The sequence below is a fragment of the Saccopteryx bilineata genome, chromosome 2 (genome assembly GCF_036850765.1).
Source record: "Saccopteryx bilineata isolate mSacBil1 chromosome 2, mSacBil1_pri_phased_curated, whole genome shotgun sequence".
Lineage (NCBI taxonomy): Eukaryota > Metazoa > Chordata > Mammalia > Chiroptera > Emballonuridae > Saccopteryx > Saccopteryx bilineata.
In genome coordinates, this window is record NC_089491.1 from 149525770 (window position 1) to 149550392 (window position 24623).

The window sequence follows — 24623 nt, forward strand, 5'->3', positions numbered from 1 at the left end:
GTCTCTCTTATGAGGCTATCCCTGCCACCATATCCGTCTCCCTAGCACAGATGCACCCCAAGCACTCACCACACCTTCTCCTACTTGACTTTTCTCCACAGCACTGACCAGCTCAAATGCCATGTCTGTCTTCTTTATTTTCTCTAGAAAGACCATTTTGGATAATAGCATGGAAGTGAGAAAAACTAAATTTAATCAAATGCGAGAAAGTATCTTTTAAAAAACTAAACTGCCCACATGAAAAGGAGCCAAGAGAAAAAGTAACAGTTACAATTTTGATAGACTGAGGTGCGGCTCAGTACTATTTTTCAAAATATTTGGGGGCACGACAGCAGAAGTAAACAATTTAGCATGATAATACAAAATTATTTATTGGGAAGATTATGTATTCAGCTTGAGAAGTCACTAAGTACATTTATGGGCTTGGTCAGTTAATGTTCTAATTAATCATTTGATCCTTTTGGCAGCTGGATCAAGAATCTAATTGGACGCTGTCGCACCGTTTCAGGCTCAGAAAAGATAACTCCGCGATGGGAACAGGACTACCATCTGCAACTCATGGGCCGACTGGGATTATTTTATGAATATCTTGAAATGAGTAAGTCATAAATAAAATTTTAGGTGACATAAATTATATTGGAGCATAATTTGGATCCCAAAAGTCGTGATTATCAAGCCAAATAATTACCTAGCATATTTAAATGGGGTGTTGCTCCACTAGAGAAAACTATACAATTTGGCTCTCAACTAAGGTGACTGTGTGTATCTTTGTCAGTATTTGTGTTGTCCAAAGCTGAGGATTTACTTCCGCTGAAATGGAATAGTTAATTGAGGTACATCTTCACCATGAATTCTCAGAGCATGCTAACCATGTTGTCTAAGAACGAATGCAAAACTATTATTAGATGGGATTTAGCTGGGGCTGGAGTCCATGCTGGCGGCGCTCCACAGCGAGTCGTGTCAGCAGCCTCTGCAGAGGTCCCGTGGGAGGGACACGTTGCTGCTCATCACAGGGCTCCCCCCTGGCACAGCACATTGACAGCATATCTATTTCTTCTGGCCAGTGGTTTCTGCCTGCTTCCTTTAGTGACCTTATGACAAATCAATGGATCGAATTCAGAACCATTTTGCTGGTCCAGAATTAAGAGTTAGTACAAGTCTTCTCCTCCTTGATGATTTCTGTCCATTTTTGGAACATTTGCTTGGACTCTGTTTCTCTTCATTTGAACTTGATTTTGAGCTTTCAGTTGTCTTTAAATGGATGCATCTTAAAATAGATTTCCATAGGAAACACCATCTTTTCTATTACGCATGGCATGCTTACATCTAATAGGAGGCTAAGAATGTTCATGTTTTGTATCTGCACCCTCTCAGCTACCCATTACGTTGAATTACAATTTTCTTAAACTTAGGAGAATAGAAGAGGAGGCATGCCATTGTGGTTGACAGGCCTGATTTTATGCAAAGGGATTTGTGTTTGCAGAGTCATCCTTTGTGATTCCTCTTTACAAGTCTGCAGAGAGAGAGGGCAGCTTTTATTAAACCACATTCTATATATAAAGTAATTGCTTTTAAAAATATACATTATACATGGAAACACCTCTGCTTCCTCTGGTGAATCAAAGAGGCATCTTATAGCTTCTTCAGTCAACAGTGCTCTGTAGCTTTGAGTCTGATCTGGGTTTCCTGTCTGCTTGTGTTATGTTTGGGACCAGATTTGATTAGGGGTGTAGCTGCCATACGTACTGCAGAAACTATGTTTATTCTGGTTATTTTCAAAAGGCCTTCAAGACAATTACCTGTTATTCTAAAATGACTCATAATTATAAATATTTCTTATGGAGCTGTTATCAACATTACTAATAACATTCTTGGGCAGGATATCATTCATTATCTTAGCACCAAAAAAGCTTGGGAAAATAAAACGGTTCTTTTCCTGTAGTTAGTTAGTGAAATGACATTGAAAGGAAAAATTACATAGTTTGTTGTGGGGAAAAGTTGCTATGACTTTTATAGCTTCCTAGTGCTGTTAAAATAAATAATTTGGCCTCACCCACCTTATAAGAAAAGATAGATCTTTTTTTTCTTTTTTTTTTTTTTTTCCTGAAGCTGGAAACAGGGAGAGACAGTCAGACAGACTCCCGCATGCACCCGACCGGGATCCACCCAGCACGCCCACCATGGGGCGACGTTCTGCCCACCAGGGGGCGACGCCCTGCCCATCCTGGGCGTCGCCATGTTGCGACCAGAGCCACTCTAGCGCCTGAGGCAGAGGCCACAGAGCCATCCCCAGCACCCGGGCCATCTTTGCTCCAATGGAGCCTTGGCTGTGGGAGGGGAAGAGAGAGACAGAGAGGAAGGCGCGGCAGAGGGGTGGAGAAGCAAATGGGCGCTTCTCCTGTGTTCCCTGGCCGGGAATCGAACCCGGGTCCTCCGCACGCTAGGCCGATGCTCTACCACTGAGCCAACTGGCCAGGGCCAAGATAGATCTTTTTATATTCCTTAACTATTGATAGTTTCCCTATTCTCCAAATAATACCTAATGAATTAGAAAAATTCATCAGCTTCTAAGAGCAGGCAGTCTGTTCTTCTGTGTTCAGCTCTAGAGTGAAACCTGTTGTGTGTTCCTCCCCCTCCCCTATCTCTGCTCTGCTTCTGTCCGCCACCTGCATCATGTGTCCTCTCTTTGTAGGACGAGCTGTCCAAAATGGAAAAGGCACTGTAGCTAGATAGCCAATTTTTTTAAATTGTGTGTATGTATATAAATATATAGATGTATTTTTATGTGTGTGTATACACACACACACAGTAATACACATACTCCTTGGCTCTTTAAAATTAAAAAAAAAAAAATCAAGGGGAAGAAAACATTCCACAGAGAGGGAAATGTTTAGTGTTTAGCCGTGTCAGAAGTGTACAGGGCTCTGGAACAGGCAGCCCAAGCAGAGCGAGCAAGACGACCCTCGCGCAGCCCTGAGTGCAGGGGGCAGAGCTTCTGGGAGGGCACATGTGGAGGAGAAATAACACTGGGGAACAATTTTTTTTTCATTTTCTGTTGCATGAGATTTTAGAACTGTTTCTATATATTTCTTCATCGCTGATTCCAAATCTGAAATCCTTTTTTTTGGTGCATGCTCTAGTTTTTATGCAATTTTAATTTTTTTGTTACAGTTAATGGCATGCATTGGTTTTTTAAATTGGAGTTAAAGGGCAACAACTCTTGGATTGAACATAACCACAAGGCAATTAATGTTTTACAAACATCACTTTTACATAATTATAGTTGTTTTTAAATGTAAAAAATTATTATCTGATAAAAATACCCTCTTATTTTATTTTAAGATTGAATCATGGCTTCTTCAAGTAGGTGTAAATGTAAGAATAGTCCTGACACCTTCTGTTATATATGTGGCTGTTACACACTTCTTCGTCAAAGGCACAATATTTCATCATTTGTGACACGTGCATATATTGCCTATTTTCAAGTTCCCTTTGGCAATCAAGACAAGAATTGGGCTCCTCATATTGTGTGTCATAATTGTGAGGAAATGCTTCGTGACTGGACAAAAGGAAAACGCAAAGGAATGCCTTTTGGTATTCCATGGTTTGGCATGAACCTAAGGACCACAGCAGGGACTGTTATTTCTGTCTGATCCATACAAGGGCATCGGCAAGAAAAAACGGCATATGATCGCATATCCTAATATTTCTTCAGCAATACAACCTATCCTACACTCTGAGACAATCCCGGTTCCAGTTTTCAAAGGTTTTATTTCTTCTAAGGATGAAGAAAGTGAACATGGTGATCAAGTGTATTTTGATAAGATGCATGAGGAAATGGTTGTAGAATCTGAAGGGTCTTCTTCTGATGCCAAGCAGTCATTAACCCCTCAGCAGTTTAGCCAACCCAAACTGAATGACTTAGTAAGAATGACATAAAAATTGTCCTCGACTTTCTGAAGTATGAAGAGCATAACTGGATCATTTGTGTGGATCTTAAAATGGTAAATTTCCTGCTAGGACAACAGAGAGGTTTCACGATGTATCCTTGCTTTCTGTGTATGTGGGACAGCCGAGCTCAGGAGAAGCACTGGACACAGAAGGAGTGGCCGAAACGTGAAGCTCTGGAAGTAGGGATACAAAATACTGTGAATGAACCTGTAGTTAATCAAGACAGGATCATTTTCCCCCCACTTCACATCACACTTGGCTAAATGAATCAATTTGTTCAGGCTTTGAATAGAGAAAGTGAATGCTTTCAACATATTATTTCTGCTTTTCCTTGCTTGTCTTTCGAGAAGATAAAAGGAGGTATATTTGATGGACCTCAAATTTGAACCCTCATACGTGATGAAGAATTTGCCAAGAAAATGAATAAGGAGAAAGCAGCATGGCAGTCTTTTGTGGCAGTTACAAAGAACTTCCTTGGCAACAAAAAAGCAGAAAACTATGAACTTCTGGTTCAAAGGATGCTGTTGGCTTTCCGCGACATTGGATGTTGCATGAGCATTAAGATTCACTTCCTGGGTGGGAAGCACGCGGGGGGGGGGGGCTCACAGGGTGGTTGGGGAAGCATGTGGGGACAAGGGGCAGCAGCCCCTCAATACAAATGAGCAAACCTAAAAAACACCACCTGTTTACCCAACAATCCCCTGGGAGCAGGGGTGGGGGTGGCAGTTCAGGAAGCTCGGGGGTGAGGGGTGCCAGCGGCCCCTCAATACGAAACAGCCCACTAACTATTAAAGGTCCCAGGATACCAGATCAACACAAAAAAATCAGTTGTCTTTCTATAGATGAGCAATGAATAAGCAGAAACTGAAACTTAAAACCTAATACTATTTACATTCGCTCAATAATGAAATATTTATATATAAATTAAACAATAAATATGCATGACTTGTGTGATAAAAAACTACACAACTCCAAACAGAGATGCGTGATGGAGGGTATACCACTTTGATAGACTGGAAGATTCAACATAATAAAGTCATTTTCCACAAATTTAAAAAATAAAAAGATTCACTTCCTGAACAGTCACCTTGATAAGTTTCCCGAAAATCTGGAAGCTGTCAGTGATGAGCAGGGAGAACGCTTTCATCAAGATCTGAAGATGATGGAAGAGCGTTATCAGGGGCGATGGGACAGAAATATGATGGCAGACTACTGCTGGAACATCAAATAGATTGTCCTCAACAAGTACACAAACCCAAGAGCTACAAACGCAAATTTTTGCCTGAATAGAATTTAAATAAGTTTCACGCAGATTTTATGATTAAAATAAGTGTCTTAATATGTTCTGTTTTGAAATTGTAGACAAATTCTGATGCAGTCATATCTTTTAATGTATTAGTGTATTTACTGCATTATATGAATTATTATATTTTCACAAAGATGATGCCCAAGAAGACATTCTACTTCATTATGTTAAACTAAATGTTGAAAATTTTACAATAAGATGAAAACCTAAAATCTTGAATTGCAAAAAAAAACTGTAGCTTACAGAGAAAAACTAATGTCAGATTTGCGATCAGCACATCTGAATGAGGTAAGAACAATTGTTTTTGTGGATGCAGCAAAAATTTTGTTCCCCAGTGTAATCAGTGTAGGTACTTCAAGAGACTTGACTTTGAAGTGACGAAGAAAGCTTGGGAAGTGAGAGAGAGCAATGTAGGTTGTGAAAAAAAAGTTCTAGGCTAGGGTTATTTTTGTTTTTCCAATGGGTGTTTTTTGCCTTGCTGCAATAAATTGATATGTCCTTTCTTGCTTGCTTCCTTGCTTTCAAAAGTTTAGAAAAGTTCTTCTCAGTTGACTATCAGAAGAGATTAAACCATCTGGAATTTATCTCGGTGTCAAAAGTGAGGACTCTATACCATGTTTCCAGTGTGGAGCTAATTGCTCCATACCTGAATCTACTGATTTGAAGTATTACTTTTATAATACATCAAAATCCCATGAATCTCTGCATCTGTTCTGTTTAACTCATACTATCCATTAATGTGCCTCTTCTATCAGTGATCAGAGCATTATACTATAAATACCTCATCAACCTGGTTTCATTTTATTGTCAGCAGTCCTAATACTGTCCGTGTAGACATCCTTCATTATTTTAAAGGTATTTGTGTATATTTCTTGAAGAATTTTAGCATCACCTTTCAGCTTTTTTTCTTAAACAAATTTGGGGTTAACTAAATTTGTGCTCTAATGTTAATTTCAAACTTGAGGTTGCCAATTAAGAGTATGACACAGTCCAGCATTTATTCATTCATCATTATTTGTTTTATTATTTTTTAAGTCAACATAACAGTCTTAACATTCCTCACTAATTTATTTATAAATAGTCTGTGCTTTTGTTGTCATAAATAGTATGTGTTGTTTTTTGGGGGTTTTGGGGGGATTTTTAGCTGAGTTTATTGCTAATACAGTCGTAATTTCTGGCTTCTCTTGATTATTGAGATCTGGCAACTGGGAGTGGTCCCTTTCATTAAGACATGCACTTACCAGTTTACCACAGTTGACTCTACCCACTCCACTCATTCCTGTCCTTGGCCTGGCCCCTGGAGGTGGATGAGTTAGTTTAGAGTGAGATGAGCCATAGACACAGACGTTGACATCATGCTTGATGCTATGCTGCTGACGCTATGACATCACTAACTCGGGTCCTTGCTTATCTGATATTCCGGAGTATGACCTCTCCCGCCTGCATGTCTTCTTTTCTGCAAAACATATCTCAGCCTCTGAGACCAGAAACAATGCCCAGCTCCTCCTGCCCTGCCACGCCTCCACAGCCTTGCTCTTCTTGGCAGGAGTCGGCCCTGCCCCTTTGTCTAAGCAGGAGCCCTAAGGGGATGTACATTTTCTCTCATCCACAGTCTCACACATACCTGTGCTAGTTTACTTTAAGGTCTACCAGTTAGAAGGGAAGGGTCTGAAACTGCGAAGAATAACGCAGTATACACCACATAAATTACAGACAAGGAGAAGAGAACTTCCAAGCCACCATTTGAATCTAGACTTACGGTGACCACACAGGCTGCAACAACTTCAACATAAAAATTCGTACAGGAGGATTATATTTTAAGTTAAAACACATTTCTCACATACCTTTCTGTGATATGTAGCAATACCTCAAATTCCCTGAATGCGCTACATGTGCCTGTTTTCATCGTATTTCCTCCAGCATTCTCTAAGCATAGTCTTCTAAAGATGCATGTCTTATTTTTCTTAACTTTTCTTTTTTTAATCCTAAATCACAAATTACCTTTCAATATTCTATTATTTCAACATTGACAATGAATAATATGCTTAGAGTGTCCTAGTTCATTTACTAGCAAATAACTTTGGTTAATTAAATATTTTTAAATATTCCCATTAGATGTACATATGTGAAAGAAATAGGCTATAATTCATCTTTTTCCTAGAGAACTCACATTTGTGTTTTGTTTGAATTCTTTCACTGTTAAACATTATTGGTACCATGAGTATCTGTTCTCTTTGGGGTTTGGTTTGTTGCTGCCTTTCTCTTTCTTTGCAAGAGTAAAGGAAAATGTGCTGTCTTTCCATCCCTCCACCACTCCATGATGTGTGTCCATTTCATTGACAGTTATTCAGTTTGGGTTTGTCACCTTATTTGTGGCCTCTTTTCCACTGGCCCCTCTGTTGGCTCTGGTGAACAATATATTGGAAATAAGAGTGGATGCATGGAAAATGACTACCCAATATAGACGCATGGTGCCAGAAAAAGCCCAAGACATCGGAGCGTGGCAGCCCATCATGCAAGGAATAGCAATTCTGGCCGTGGTGACCAATGTGAGTAAAACCAAGGCTTCACAGGGTAAAGGCATTGAAAAGTCCTAAAGTGCATTAGCCTCACTACTTAAGGGATGAAATGTTTGATATTTCTTAAAATGAGAGAAAGATGCCAAGGCTATCATGTGTATAAACAATGTAGTTGTAATCATTGTAATTGTTGCTATTTTTAAGTGTATTTTGTTTGTTTATAATTATGACTTACAAAGTCAAAATCTCCTACAGAGACATTTGCTAAGAATAGAGTAACCATTACATTTTTGTTGCACATTTGCTGAAGTTTTTATTCAATGGAAACATAATAGTAATAACAATAAGTGCTGACTCAGTCCTCACATGACTATGAAAGGAGTTATCCAAAGTGCCTTTATAATGGAGATAGAAATCTATCCATTTAAGAGTATAAGGCCTCTAAAATGATAGCCACCATATTTTACCATCTATCCAAATTATCAACTTACAATATTAAATGTCTGGTGATGAGGTATAAACACTTTGTGCATTCTCAGTCAGTATCCCCTTCCTTGTCTCCCAGAGCAGAGGTCTCTAAGGAGGCAGATTTAGGGTGGGTCCCATCTCTCCTCCCCACCCCACCCCTTAGTTACTGTAAGCCACTCTCTGGTTATTAGCTAAGCAGCATACCCTGCATTGGATCCCAGATATGAAGGAACAGAACTCAGTTGTTTACATCCTATATTGATGATGGATATGTTCGAACAGTCTCTCTCTCCCCCTCCCTCCACAAGCCAACAGGGAGCTCTCAGGCAGACCAGTTCCCATGATAGCTCATGGGGGACCTCCTGCTCTAGAAGTCTTTCCATCAGGGCTAGTTCCTCCCTTATTTCACTGCCTATTTCACTCCCGGGTCACAGTCCCCAACAAAATTATATCCTAGTTTTCGTTTCTTTTTTTTTATTTTTCCAAAGCTGGAAACAGGGAGGCAGTCAGACAGAATCCCACATGCGCCTGACTGGGATCCACCCAGCATGCCCACCAGGGGGCGATGCTCTGCCCCTCTGGGGCGTCGCTCTGTTGCATCCAGAGCCATTCTAGCGCCTGAGGCAGAGGCCATAGAGCCATCCTCAGCGCCCGGGCCATCTTTGCTCCAATGGAGCCTCGGCCCCAGGAGACAGAGAGGAAGGAGAGGGGGAGGGGTGGAGAAGCAAATGGGCGCTTCTCCTGTGTGCCCTGGCCAGGAATCGAACCTGGGACTCCTGCACGCCAGGCCGACGCTGTACCGCTGAGTCAACCGGCCAGGGCCCAGTTTTCATTTCTTAATCCAGCCATTCTTGCCCACCATCCCTAGCCTGTTCCCCCAAGCAGCTGTAGGAACAGAACAGAATTCGGCAGTGCCTGTGGTCAGGCTCCTGGATGGGGGAGTTGCTGAGTACTGCAGACTCTGGCGTTGACCCAAGATCCCACTCCCAGCTGCACGGCCTTACCACTCAGAGCTTAGTCCATCATTTGTAAATTGAATAATTCCCTATCACGCATTTTAAGAATACCCTGTACCACACAGAATGGTGAGGAAATTCGGTGAGTTATTGCACAGGATGCACAGAGCCCGGTCCACACGGAACGCTGGCGGCCGCTGTTTATCTCCTCCTTCGCTCATCATCAACAGTGACTCTGTGTGGACTTTGACAGGTGTCTAAACTAGAGGCGCCAGAATGTGACAGTGAGTCACGTCTGGACCATGGTTAGTTACATACAGTTTTACACAATAAAACAAGTTATCTGGAACCCAGCTGTCACCCCCCAGGAACCCTGAATTTATCTGAATTGTATGTTATCCCTCCTTCCGGGAGAAAATTGCAGATCACACACAAAAAGCAACTATTAGGTTCTATCACTTTCCATTCACCCAAATAGCTCACACCTTCAACGTCCACTGTGCTGCAAAATTAAGACTGATGTTCAGAACTGTGACATTGAGGCCCTTCAAGTTTCACAGTCATGAGAGAACCAATCTGTCACATTCAATACACTGTACAATACTAAGCGTGGCCAGAACTTGACTTGAGTGCTTTAGCAGAATTTTCAGCAACAAAGTTTGAAACTAAAAGGGTTTTTGGTTGACTTTCAACTAACCAGAATACTCAATTGTGTCACACTCCTCATTCCTCAGGCGTTCTAGTTTGATTGTATTAGGCATCTTTTCCTAGTCTCCCCAGCCTGGCTTCACTCCCTTAACACAGATGGAGTGTTGGCTGTGATTCCAGGACTACTCTATGCGTGTGTACAAGTGTGTGCGCACACACACACCCCCACTCATTGGTGCTGCTGGTTCTTACCCAAGTACTCATTCCTTCTTATAATTTATGTATCCTTTCCATTTTTTTCTTCTTTTCCAAGTAAAAAAAGAGGGGATAGAAAAAACTTCCCAACCAGGATCCAATCAGCAACCCTGTCTGGGGGTGATGCTAGAATCAATCACACTGCTTTTTTGTTTGTTTGTTTGTTTGTTTTGTATTTTTCTGAAGTGAGAAGCAGGGAGGCAGAGAGACAGACTCCTCACATGTACCCGACTGGGATCCACCCAGCAAGCCCACTAGGGGGCAATGCTCTGCCCATTTGGGGCATTACTCTGTTGCAACCAGAGCCATTCTAGCACCTGAGGCGGAGGCCATGGAGCCATCCTCAGCGCCTGGGCCAACTTTGCTCCAATGGAGCCTTGGCTGTGGGAGGGGAAGAGAGAGACAGAGAGGAAGGAGGGGGGGAGGGGGGGAGAAGCAGATGGGCACTTCTCTTGTGTACCCTGGCCCGGAATCGAACCCAGGACTTCCACACTCTGGGACAACGCTCTACTGCTGAGCCAACCGGCCAGGGCTCTCAAGCTATTTTTAACACCTGAGGCAGAGGCTCCATGGAGCCATTCTCAGCACTTGGGGCTGATGGGCTCAAACCAATCAAACCATGGCTGCAGGGAAGAGAGAGAACGAAAGAGAGAAAGGAGAGAGTGAGGGGGGAGAAGCAGATGGTCACTTCTCCTGTGTGCCCTGACTGGGAATTGAACTTGAGACACCCACACTCTGGCTGATGCTCTACCACTGAGCCAACCGGCCAGGGCTGGCATCCTTTTCTTATACATGTCTATTATCTCCTCACCTACCTAATGTGTACCTCCCTAATCTAATGTGTACAAGAAAGGCTAACCTTCCATAATAGAACTTTCAACTGTAAGAAGGAAGAACTACCAGAAATAAGAATTAACCTTAAGCAGGAGTTTGGTATGTAATCATTAATTTTAAAGCTGTTAGTTCATTAAATAAGCTGAATTGACATAGTAACATGCCAGAGCATCTGCTATTGAAGACTGATTTTAATTTGTTTTGATATAAATGGAAAATTGTGTTTGGATCAGCATGGGAAATGAAGCACACTGCATTCATTTGTACTTTTGCAGCATGTCTCAAAGTAGCTCAATTCAGGAGGAAAAACTATCTCGTCAGAAGATAATAGAATAACTTCCTTGTCAGAATTTTTGTAGCTTCCTAAAGCATATCTGCAGGTGATTCTATAAAAAGCTACCATTGAGTAAAATAAAATTTTTTAATCACTTGAAAGCTGGAAAAAATATTCTTACCTTACACCACCACCACCACCACCACCACCAATAGGCAGCCATCAGACACACACAAACACAAGTATTTCACTCCACAGGAAATGGCAAAGCAGGCTCCATGGTGGGAAATTTTGCAGCAGAAAAGCTCCTTAGTTGTTTCCTTTGCTTTACTTGAGTTGAGATCTTGTTTGTTGGCTTGTGATCTCACTGTGTCTAAAACATATGTTGAGATAAATAGCATTAAAAAGTCATATTGTGCCAAAAACACGTCTCTTCTTCTGCTTCAATAAATGACTGAATCAGTTAGCTTTGTTTATTCACGTAGAATTTGGATTAAAATATGCTTTTTATTTTCTCTTCAAATCAATTTTATACATTGGAAAGCTTAAAGCCCAAATTAAAATTGTTTAGAAAAAATTCATGTTCTTCATAATAACTTTGCATCTGAATAAATGTCTGCCTAGTTTAGACTCAGGTTTAGGGTCGACCCATATTCCCTTCATCTGGAAACACACTGAACTTTGTTATTTGATCATTTATAATTTTTCATAACTTGATCCATTTCATCTTCTGGAAGTTTAGAGGCTTAGATACTAGATCTAACAAAATAGACATCATTGCTTAACTTGTGAATGGAACAATCCAAATTCTTCTTCTTTTTTTTTGCCATGTACATTTTAATTAACTTAAAAATTATTGCTCTCTAATGAAGCAACGTATATAAGTATAAACTGACAGTTTAAAATAAATCAAGACTATTGACTGATCTAAACAACTCTAGATACTATATCAAAAAATATGAATTAAAAGCCATTATGAGCTTAAATCAAGGAAAATATATTTTATGCAGCTTACATTCTATTTTTAAGAGGCAAAAAATTAAAATACCAGTTTTGTATTAATTATTTACTCTACAAAGAAATTATATAAAGCCAAATTAATTTTAGAATGTTGACCTTAGTATATTACATATGCAAAAGGGCCTTTCTACAGCTAAATCATGAAAGATTTAAATTATATCGAATAGAACTCCAAAGTTGATTGAATTTTTTTATATTCTAATTTTTTTAAATATAATTTGCATGCACTATATGCAAGCAACTCTTGAGTTATCCACAATACTAGAGTCCACAGTCATTCTTACTGCACTTAAAGAACCTAACAAGCAACTACCAGGCCTCTGCCTTTGTGCTACTGAGAGACTTCTGGACATTTCTTGGAATTGAAAACTAAAAGGAATGTAACTCTTCTACTTTAAAGCAGCTGCTCAAAGATTTTAGGATATGCACTCTATCGATTTGTTATAGATACAGTTCAGAAAGAATTAAGGTTTCTGAATCTTTAGTTTTAAAAACAATCAACTGATGAAAATATGATACAATTCTGGCATGTTAACCATAGCTATAAAGGCTCGAAGTTAATGTCCCCTTTCTTGTTTTCCTCCCACACAGGCCATGATTATTGCTTTCACGTCAGATATGATCCCTCGCCTGGTGTATTACTGGTCCTTCTCTGTCCCTCCCTATGGGAACCACACCCACTACACCATGGAGGGTTACATCAACAATACTCTCTCCTACTTCAACATTGTGGACTTCAAAAACAGAACCAAGGAAAATCCATACGTTGGGCTGGGTAACCATACCACATGCAGGCAAGTTCTGCTTATGCTTTTAAAAATGCACTTCATCTTTGGGACTTCTGTTGTAATCAGTATCATTTAAATAAAGTTGCTAGAGACATCTCTTCCTAGCTTTCTCTTCAATCAAACTTTAAAAAGGATAATATATGAAAGTTAATACAAACTAGGAGTTGAGCTTCCAAATCAAACCATACAGCAAGATTTAAAGATGAGAATTTCAAATGATTATAAGGAGTCTGATCCAGGAGAATAATCTTATATCTTAGAAATGAAGAAACTCTAAGAGTTCCAAAAAGCAAAATAATTCATTTATGACTATTTGAGCACAACCTGACGACACTGAGTGATGGCAAACTAGAACCTTCACTCAGCAAAGAATTGCAAAGAGAAGAACTAACTGCAAACACCTCCGACTAGCCAGCAGTATTCTCTGAAGCCATTCCAAAGTGCTCTGCATTGATTTTAATGTCTGGTGAGATCCACTGTGGACCATATACATGAACTAAATTACTAATTGATAAAGTTTATTGACTGTAGGTCATTGTATATGTTTGTTCTATTGCAGTCTTAAACATAAAGGAGGATTTAAAATTTATTTAGTTTCACTCCTCAAACCAGTCTGTGAATCAGACAACACAACCAAGAAACCAGAAATAAGCCTCAAGTAAATATTTCAGTTACACACAGCAGATCCTCTTCAGAGTTCCACGTTGAATCTGCTTTACATAATTCTGAAGAGTAATTAAACTCCTGTAGGTCTGATAGGGTTACAGCAAGAAAATTAGAGATGTGGTACCTGAGGGAGAGACGCTGTCAGCAGCAGTGTCACATGATATCTGACAACAAGGAAATAAGTAAGCAAATTATACCGAGCAGATAGTACTCTCTGTAGGGAGAGAGAGCCACATAGCTGAGTGAACCCTGATGACACCATTATACAAATAAATTTATAAGCATGTTTGTGAAAATACACTCAGTTGTTTTAGTTATACTCTTTTGAGACAGCAAGAATAAAGCTCCGGCAAAAAAAAATTAAGATACTTTTGTTCTCTTTTTACAAAGATGGAATCAGTCATTATCATCATTTTCTATTGTTTGAATTTTGTTACCAAATTAAACTCTTGGAGAATATTTACATGATGTCCAATTTTAAAAACCATTGTATTAAATATAACCTCTTTTCAAATGGGCTCTTGTTTATAGCTTTTGATCAAAAAAGAATCATCTCCTGATCTGCCTCCATTTTGTTTCCAGGTATCGTGATTTCCGTTACCCCCCTGGACACCCACAAGAGTATAAACACAACATCTACTATTGGCACGTGATTGCAGCCAAGCTCGCTTTTATCATTGTCACGGAGGTAGGAGAACTATATGTTCTTTGAAATAGTTTATAAGGCAGTATATTTGCACACCCTTTATCTGCTTTAAGTGTTGGCAACTCTGACATATAATGTACAAATATGTTCTTATCATTTGCTAATAATAATTGTAGGACCTTTATTAATCACATTTGACCTGGCAATACCCATAAAGCTTACATTAACTAAATGAAGTTGCTTATGTGCTTTATAAGTTAAAAGCATGTTGTATGCTAAGTATCAATTGAATATCTTTGTCGGGGGGCCTGGGGTACATGTTAGGCTGAGAAGGGCCTATTCAAAATGAATAAGATACGATCTCTGCCCTTGAGAAACTTATTGCTGTAATAGTTTTATTTGTGGTATTATTTTTTATTGATTTTTATAATATACCTTCTTATGATGCTTTTTATATTCCTAAAATTTACAAGCTCTGAAAAAATGATTAAGGCAGCTATAAATTTGAAATTGATCTAGCCAGTTTTACTTCTAACACTGAATAAATACCAAATTCCAGAGCCTCAGCAATAGCTCGATTATTGTGGTCAGTTAGGATTACATTTAGCTGGAAGAAACAGAAACCCATCTGTAGTAACTTAAACAAATAAGGGTTGATTTTTCTCACATAAACTTCACTGGAAGGTAGGTGACTGCTGCTGAATCAATACCAGCTCACTGATATAAGGACCATATCTCTGCTCTCCTATGTTTTTTCTCATTGAGCGCCACTTGATGGCTGCAGTATGACAGCTGCAATTCCAGATAACACATTTATGTCCTGGGTGAGAAGAAAAAAAGCAATCTAGCTATATATCTGTTCCTTTCTGTCAGGAAAGAAAAGGCTTTGCCAGACCTCCCCCCCTACCCCCACCAGAGCAGACTTCCAGCTGCATCTCATTGGGTAGAATGAGAGCAAAGGAGTCCTCATAGCAGCAGAGAATGCTAATACAGGGGGCATTTGGTTTGCTCTGAATGAAATCAGAATCTGTTAGCAAGAACCAAGTGGGATAAGATACCTGGCTTTGATCATTTCTCTAGTATTTTTTAATAATTACCAAACACTGACAGACAAAAGAAGAAAATAATTCTGCATTGTCAGCCTCCCACCATAAGTAGATTCCTGAAGTACAGTATCTGGTAAGTAGCAAGAGTCAATCATTCATATTCAAATATGTAGTCACCAAAGTGTTTAGACTTCTGCTTTTGATGTCATAGATGACTGTGAGGGGCCATCTCACTACAAAACATTTACAATCAGCGTAAAACATAGTTTCCTTTGCATTTTTGAGCTCACTAGAAGGGAGGAAAATCAACCAAGAGGAAAGAAAGAGAAGGTAATGGGCTAAAATAAAGTGGTGAGCAGCAAGACCCTGGAAGTTCAGGAAGACTCTAAGAAAAGTGCTGTTATCAGTGTCTCTATCAAAAAGCTCAAGGTGACCAAGCCTGGGGTCAGAAGCAGGTGGAAGAGCTGAGCTTGAGACTCTTGGATTCAGCTAGGAACCTGAAAAAAGGGGTCTCAGGGCAGAAGGAAGTGTGTATCTTCTCTGGAGAAAAGTGTCTTCAATTTCAACCGCAGGTTTCTCTCAAATTGAAATAATCAAATATGCACTTACAAAGATCAGCAGGCTTCCAGCCAATATGGTGGCATAGGTAAATGCTGTACTTGCCTCCTCCCACAACCACTTCAGAATTATAACTAAACCATCATTGAGGACCACTAGAAGTCTAACTGAAAAGAATCCCTATAACTAAGGACATAGAGGAGAAGCCATGGCAAGGTAGGAGTACAGTAGGTAGGAGAGGCAGAGACATGGAAGAGACTGGTCCTGCACCCATGTTTGGCAGTTAACAATCAGGACAGGATTGACCAGGTGGTGGCACAGTCCATAGAGCAGGGGTAGTCAACCTTCTTATACCTACTGCCCACTTTTGTATCTCTGTTAGTAGTAAAATATTCTAGCCGCCCACTGGTTCCACAGTAATGGCGATTTATAAAGTAGGGAAGTAACTTTACTTTATAAAATTTATAAAGCGGACTTACAGCAAGTTAAAGCATATAATAATAATTATTTACCAAGTACTTTATGTCGGATTTTTGCTAAGTTTGGCAGAATAAATCTTTATAAAACAACCTACTATACTTAAATCTATCTTTTGATTTATACTTTGGTTGCTCTGCTACCGCCCACCATGAAAGTTGGAACGCCCACTAGTGGGCGGTAGGGACCAGGTTGACTACCACTGCCATAGAGCATCATCCTGGAATGCAGAGGACCCAGGTTCAAAACCCTAATGTCCTCATCTTGAGTGCAGGCTCATCCAGCTTGAGCATGGGGACACCAGCTTGAGTGCAGGATCACAGACATGACCGCATGGTCGCTGGCTTGAGCCCAAGGTCTCTGGCTTGAGCAAGGGGTTACTGGCTCAGCTGGATCCTTGTCAAGGCACATATGAGAAAGCAATCAATGAACAACTAAGGTGCTGCAATGAAGAAGTGATGCTTCTCATCTCTCTACCTTCCTGTCTGTCTGTCCCTCTCTCTGTCTCACTAAAAAAAAAAAAAAAAAAAATCAAGACAGATATCTTGACTTTGAAGGTCCCCCTTGAGAAGTGAGGAGTTTCAGCCCCAAACCAGGCTCCCCACCCCACGGTTCCAGTACCAGAAAGAGAAGTCCCCAGACCTTCTGGCTGTGCAAACCAGTGGAGATTGTGGCTGACTGAGACAGGGGGCTGCTGGAGTCCCCAACATCTCTCTTAAGGGCCAACACATGGACTTATTCAGACTTACTTACTTTGAGATCCAGTGCTGAAAATGTAGCACAAAAGGCATCAGGGACATATACAGAGGAACTGAATTGTCTGGCATCAGGAAAAGAGCTAGAGGGGTAGCTTTCTCCCAAACAGAAGTGTTAACAGAGACCATTGTTCCTTTGCTGAGCCCTCCCGCTCAGGCACAGACTGGTGCCATATCTGAGATTCCATCAAACTGGCTAAAACTTTTCTCCCTGCCCTGGTGATTCCCTGAGACCTCGCCCTACCCAAGCCTAGTCCAGTGCCTTTGCATACAAATGACATGTCTTGATGCATGCTGCAGATTTTCCCCAAATCTCTCAAAGTTTCATAAACCCCAATATAAGCAGCATCTGGTCTCATTGTGTCCTGTACCTCTTGCTAAGTGGCCCCAAGAATAACACTAGCAGCAGATGGCCTCGGTTCACAGTTTAGCCTCTCCCAGGTACCTTCAAATCTAGAACAAGTGGCAGTCATCTGCAGATCACTTGGTAGCTCATACCAGGTGGCCTTGAGCAGCAGTTGAACTTGGCCTGCACCCTCCCCAAGAGGCCCCGGGAGCATCACACCCTGTGGCCAGCTTCAGACCGCATCAGAGCAGTACCCAACTACCTCTACAAATGATACACTTGAAAGATTTTGCTAAAGCAAATCCTGGTATGTAGGGTCAGCCTCTACATAGCAGTTCCTCCACTGTAGTCACAACCAGTTATTAAAACCAGTTAGCCTGAGGATTAGGCCCTCCAAACAGCAATCAAGGCTCAAGTACAATAGGAGGGTACATAGAACCCATACAAGGAACATACGTGGAGCACCCAGGTCAGGTGACAAGGGAGACTGTACCACCAGGCCTCACAAAACACCAGCTACACAAGGCCACTCTACCAACACCAGAAGATGTAACAACTCTGCCTAATACATAGAAATTTTGGAAGTCAGTCAAAATGGGAAGACAAAGAACATGTCCCAAATGAAAATACAGGAGAAATCTCAAAAAAAAAAAAAAAAAAAAAAAAAAAAACCTACATAAAGTGGAGGCAATCTATTTGATAGAGTTCAAAACAATGGTTCTAAGAATGCTCAAGGAATTTAGAACTTCAACAGCATAAAGGAGGACATAAAACTACAAAAACAATAACCATTCAAAAATGAATACAATGACTACAATGAAGAATATTTTAGAAGGAATCAAGAGTAGATTACATGAGCAGAGGATCAAATCAGCAATTTGAAAGATAAGGTAGCAGAGAACACCCAATCAGAACAGCAAAAAAAAAGAATGAGGATAATTTAGGGGCCCCTGGGACAACATCCAGAATGCCAATATTCACATGATAGGGGTACTAGAAGGAGGAGAGAGAGTGCAAGGAATTAAAAACTCATTTCAAGTAATAATGACAGAAAACTTACCTAACTTGGTGAAGGAAATAGACATACAAGCCTAGGAAGTCCAGAGACTGTCAAACAAAATGAACCTAGAGACACACACCAAGACATCATAATTAAAATGCCAAAGGTTAAAGACAAAGAGGGAATCTTCAAAGCAGCAAGAGAAAAGCTATTAGTTACATATAAAGGAGCTCTTGTAAGACTGTCAGCTGATTTCTCAACAGAAACTTTGCAGGCCAGAAGAGATTGGTAAGAAATATTCAGAGTGATGGCCCTGGCCGGTTGGCTCAGCGGTAGAGCGTCGGCCTAGCATGCGGAGGACCCGGGTTCGATTCCCGGCCAGGGCACACAGGAGAAGCGCCCATTTGCTTCTCCACCTCTCTGCCGCACTTTCCTCTCTGTCTCTCTCTTCCCCTCCCACAGCCAAGGCTCCATTGGAGCAAAGATGGCCCGAGTGCTGGGGATGGCTCTGTGGCCTCTGCCTCAGGCGCTAGAGTGGCTCTGGTCGCAACATGGCGACGCCCAGGATGGGCAGAGCATCGCCCCCTGATGGGCAGAGCGTCGCCCCATGGTGGGCGTGCCGGGTGGATCCCGGTCGGGCGCATGCGGGAGTCTGTCTGACTGTTTCTCCCTGTTTCCAGCTTCAGAAAAATGAAAAAAAAAAAAAAAAAGAAATATTCAGAGTGATGAAAAGCTAGGACCTACAACCAAGGTTACTCTGCACAGGAAAGCTATCATTTAGACTAGAAGGACAGATCAAGAACTTCCCAGACTCGCCTGACCTGTGGTGGCACAGTGGATAAAGCGTCGCCCTGGAAATGCTGAGGTCGCCCGTTCGAAACCCTGGGCTTGCCTGGTCAAGGCACATATGGGAGTGGATGCTTCCAGCTCCTCCCCCCCTTCTCTCTCTCTCTCTGTCTCTCCCTCTCCTCTCGAAAATGAATTAAAAAAAAAAAAAAAGAACTTCCCAGACAAGGAAAAACTAAAGGAGTTCATCACCAACAAATCAGTATTACAAAAAAATGTTAAAAGGACTGCTTTAAGAAGAAGATAATAAGATTACAAATATGAATAATAGAATGGTAACAACTACTATCAACAATTATCTTTTTTTTTGTTTTAGATTTATATTCTTAGGAACAAAGTGTCTTAATACACTAGAAACAAGAAGCCCAGCACAGTTTTTGACTTTTCAAAATATATCTTTATACTTTATTAAACAATTACTTTAAGTATAAATGGATTAAATGCTCCAATCACAACACATACAGTGGCTGAATGGATAACAAAACACAACCCATCATACGCTGCCTACAAGATACTCAGTGCAGTTCAAAAGACTAAAAGTAAAGGGAATGGAAAAAGATATTTCATGACAAGCCTGACCTGTGGTGGCGCAGCAGATAAAGCATCGACCTGGAACACTGAGGTTGCAGGTTTGACGCCCCAGGCTGGCCTGGTCAAGGCACATATGGGAGTTGATGCTTCCTGCTCCTCCCCCCACTTCTTTCTCTCTCTGTCTTTTTTTCTCTTTCTCTCCTCTCTAAAAATGAATAAATAAAAAGATATTTCATGACAATAGAAACAAACAAAAAAGCTGGAGTAGCAATAGTTATACCCAACAAAAAAGACTTTAAAACAAAGTTATAATAAGAGAAAAAGAATGGCCAGCAATTCTACTTCTGGGTATTTATCTGAAGAAATCCAAAACACTAAATCAAAAAGACACACATTTATATTTTCATTGCAGCATTATTTACAATAGCCAAGATATGGGAACAGCCTAAGTGCCCATCAATAGATGCAATAAAAGAATGGATAAAGAAGTAGTGCATATATAGAATGGAATATGACTCAGCCATAAAAAAGAATGAAATCTTGCCAACTGCAACAACATTCATGACCTAGAGGGTACTGTGCTGAGTGAAATAAGTCAGACAGAAGAAGACAAATGCCATATGATTTCACTTATATGTGGAACCTAAAAAACAAAATAAATGAATAAACAGAACAAAAACAGACTCGGATACAAAGAACATTTTGACGGTTGCCTGATGGGAAGAGGGTTAGAGACATGAATGGAAAATGTGAAGGGATTAAGTACGAATTGGTAGTTACAAAATAGTCACAAGGATGTAAAGTGCAGCATAAGGAATACAGAGAATAATACTGTAATAACTATGAATGGTGTCAAATGGGTACTAGATTTACCAGGGTAATCACTTCATAAGTTATATCAGTGTCCAATTGCTATGTTGTACATCCGAAACTAATATAACATTGTATGTCAACTGTAGTTGAAAAAAAAAATTTAAACAAGTAAAATACTGCATCTGCACAAGGAAAAAGGACCAAAAAATTAATAATAACTAGGTAAAATAGAAAAAAACATGAATGAGATTTAGCCAAAAAACAACTGATTTGAACCATCATTAACTTTGAGTTTGAATTATCAAATAAAGAATGTGAATTAACTGTATATGAAAATGTTTAAACAAATAAATGACAGTAAAAAATGAGCAAACAATAAGGAACTATTAAATAATTATAAGGCAATTTTGAAAAATAATTTCATAGAACTTTTAAAAAATGTATAATTGTTGAAATGAAAAATTAACATAAAGATTAAACAGAAATTTAGGCAAATCAGAAGAAACGATTAGTGAACTAGAAGATAGGTCTAAAAAAGTTATGCTTAACACATCAAAGGGAGATAAGAAAATGGAAACTATGAAAAAGAGGTTAAACAGGATGAAAGACAAAATGAGAAGAACAAACTTGCAAAAAAAATCATAGGAGAAAAGAATGGATAATGGCAGAAAGGCAATGTTCAAAGAGTTAATGGCCATAATTTTTTCCAGAGTAACTGAAAGACATCACAGAGCAGAAAGCACAAAAATCAAGCAGAACAGATAAATAAATTCACACACACATTATAAGGAAAATGCAGCCCACCAGAGTTAATGTATTAAAAGTAGTCATGAATAAAGACATATGTCTGATGAAAATTAGAATGAGTACATTTTTAAAAGCAACATGGAAGTCATAAAATAGTCTGATATCTTCAAAATGCTCAAAGTAATTATCAACCTAAAAGTATAGCAAAACTTGGGGTAATTGAAAGGTCTTCCCACAATGAAAACACCAGGCCATGTGGTTTATAAGAGAGTCATTCCAAACTTTCTAGAACAGATTATTTCACTTTTATAGAAACTCATCCAGAAATCACAAAAGGGAAATACTCTTCAACTCCTTTTAAATCCTAAAATCAGACAAGAGAAAGGAAAATTATAAGCCAGGTTGGTTCTTTACATAGATTAAAAGATCTTTTTAAAACATGCGGACCAACTCGAGCAATATATTTTTAAAAGATGACATCATATCACATTGATTTTATCATAGGAATACAAAGGTGGAGTAACAGAAAAATCCACATATCTATAAATATTACCTACCTCAGAAATAGGTGGGGAAAAGAACCTTTTTCCTACCAACATCAGCTTTTGCCTCTTAATGTATGATTTCCAATACTCTAATTTCTCATCTCAAAATATTCTCCACCCTCACATTCGTTAAATGATCAGAAGCATTTGACACAGCTGGTCACTCTCTCCTCCTTGAAATTCTTCCTCACTTGGCTCCCAGGAAAACTTTTTTTTCTTCCCCAGCCGCTTCCTGCTCTTCTCCTTACTGATCCTGAGGCTCATCCCCTGGTTGTCTGCTTTTGACTCTACTCACAGCCTTGGCGATCTGTACAGTCCATTGACTTTAAAATGCCAATGACTCCCAAATGGATGTCTCCAAAATGCCTCTCTGCTAAACTCAACCCAAGAATTCAAATGCCTACTTGACCTTTCTGCTTGGATATCTAACAGACAGCTTAAATATACTGCCCCAAATTCCCATATTTGCTTAAATTTATGTCTAATGTTCACTCCCTTACCCTGCCCTAACTCTGTTCCATCCACAGCCAGTCTTCCTGTTCTGAATTATGGCAGTAGTTCCACCTCACCAGTTACTCAGGCCAGAATTCTCGGAATCCTTCTTATTTTCTCTCTCCCACTTACTTCACACCCTGACCTGTTGGCTCTCCCTTTGAAAATACAGCACAGATATGACCACTTCTTACCAACTCCACTGCTACCACCCAAGTCAGATCCACCATCATCTTTTTACCTGAATTAGCACAACAGTCTTCTAACTGGGCTCCTTATAGTATTCATATCTTATTCAGATTAAAAGTCAAAGGCCTTACACAATTCAGACACACTGTGTTACCTCCCTGATGTCACTTCTGTCCTCCTTGCTCACTTCACTTCAGCTTTGCCATTCCTGGACCACATTGTGCAGGTTCTACTGTGTAGACTCTGTACTGGCCACCCCTTTTCCCTAAAATGCCTTCCCTCCTGATAGCTGCATGGCGAACTGCCTCACCTCATCAAAATCTTTGCTCAACGGGGCTTATCCAGCTAACCTACATAAATTCTATGTAAAATTCACTTCCCACTGTAACACAACAACTCTTACCCTACTTTTCCGTTGACCTGTTGCTCTTACCACTTTTTAATACCATGTGTAATTTGTTTTTAACTATGTTTATTGTATATTATTTCTATCACCTTACTAGGTCAAAGATTTTTGAATAGTTAGTAAATAAAAAGGCATTCAACCTCATCAGTCATCAGTGAAATGCAAACTAAGACCAGAGTGAAAATCCATTTCATAATAACTGTGTTGGTTTAGAAAAACAAATAGGTCTGATAACAAGCGCTGACAAGGATGTAGAGCAACTGAAAGCATCCTACACCGCTGGTGGGAGTGAAAGCTGTAGTAACTGCTTTGGAAAATACTGTAGTGTTGTAAAAGTGAACATTCTTGGAACATAGGGTCTCACCAGTGCCACTCCTAGGTGCAGCCTCTTGAGAGACTCTCACAGTTCTGCTCCAGGAATCCAAATACAAGAACATTCTCAACATCATTGACACAAAAATAGAAACAAGCTCAATACCGTTTGTAGGGGAACAAATAAATTATAGTGCATTTAAACAATGGACTATTATACAGATGTAAAAATGGACTCCAATTATGCATAGTAACATGGATGAATCTTAGAAACTAGTGTTGAATGAAGAAAACAGTTTGCAAAATATCGTATATAATATCATGAGTTTTATAAAGCTCAAATCGAGCAAGACCAGACAATATATACTGCTCACAAAAATTAGGGAATATTTTATAGCCTCATATTCATTCTGAAATATCTCCTAATTTTTTTGAGCAGTATATTATTTTGGAATATATATCTACTTGCTAAACTTTTTTTTTTTGGTATTTTTCTGAAGTTGGAAATGAGGAGGCAGTCAGACAGACTCCCATATGCGCCCGACCGGGATCCACCCGGCATGCCCACCAGGGGGCAATGCTCTGCCCATCTGGGGCGTTGCTCTGTTGCAACCAGAGCCATTCTAGCGCCTGAGGCAGAGGCCACAGAGCCATTCTCAGCGCCCGGGCCAACTTTGCTCCAATGGAGCCTTGGCTGCAGGAAGGGAAGAGAGAGACAGAGAGAAAGGAGAGGGGGAGGGGTGGAGAAGCAGATGGGTGCCTCTCCTGTGTGCCCTGGCCGGGAATCGAACCCGGGACTCCTGCACGCCAGGCTGACGCTCTACCACTGAGCCAACCAGCCAGGGCTACTAAACTTTTTTTGAAAAGTTAAAAAATATATATACTTGCACAGATAGGATAGTATTTAGTTTGAGGAGGAGGCTTGAGAATGAGAATGAGACAGGAAAGGAACATACAAAAACTAGAGCACTGTCAGCATCATGGTAAGTGGTCTTTTGTGTAATAAAGTACCATATTTCCCCATGTATAAGACACACATTTTTTTGAAAAATTTGGGGTCTAAAAACTGGGTGCATTTTATACAGTGGCTGTGGCATTTCAAATGCCATAGATGGAACTAAGGACGAGGCAATATATCAGGGGTCCCCAAACTTTTTACACAGGGAGCCAGTTCACTGTCACTCAGATCGTTGGAGGGCCGCCACATACAGTGCTCCTCTCACTGACCA

General features: G+C 40.1%; 1 protein-coding gene across 3 annotated transcripts in view; it reads left to right on the forward strand.

Annotated features, from left to right (window-relative positions):
- ANO6 (anoctamin 6) overlaps positions 1–24623 on the forward strand; it is a 217323-nt gene that overhangs the window by 189201 nt on the left and 3499 nt on the right. For all 3 annotated transcript variants that reach the window (XM_066258167.1, XM_066258168.1, XM_066258169.1), the window contains 4 exons: positions 468–598; positions 7601–7806; positions 12823–13025; positions 14268–14373. In XM_066258167.1, the coding sequence (XP_066114264.1) occupies positions 468–598; positions 7601–7806; positions 12823–13025; positions 14268–14373 (646 nt within the window). The remainder of the gene's footprint in view (positions 1–467; positions 599–7600; positions 7807–12822; positions 13026–14267; positions 14374–24623) is intronic.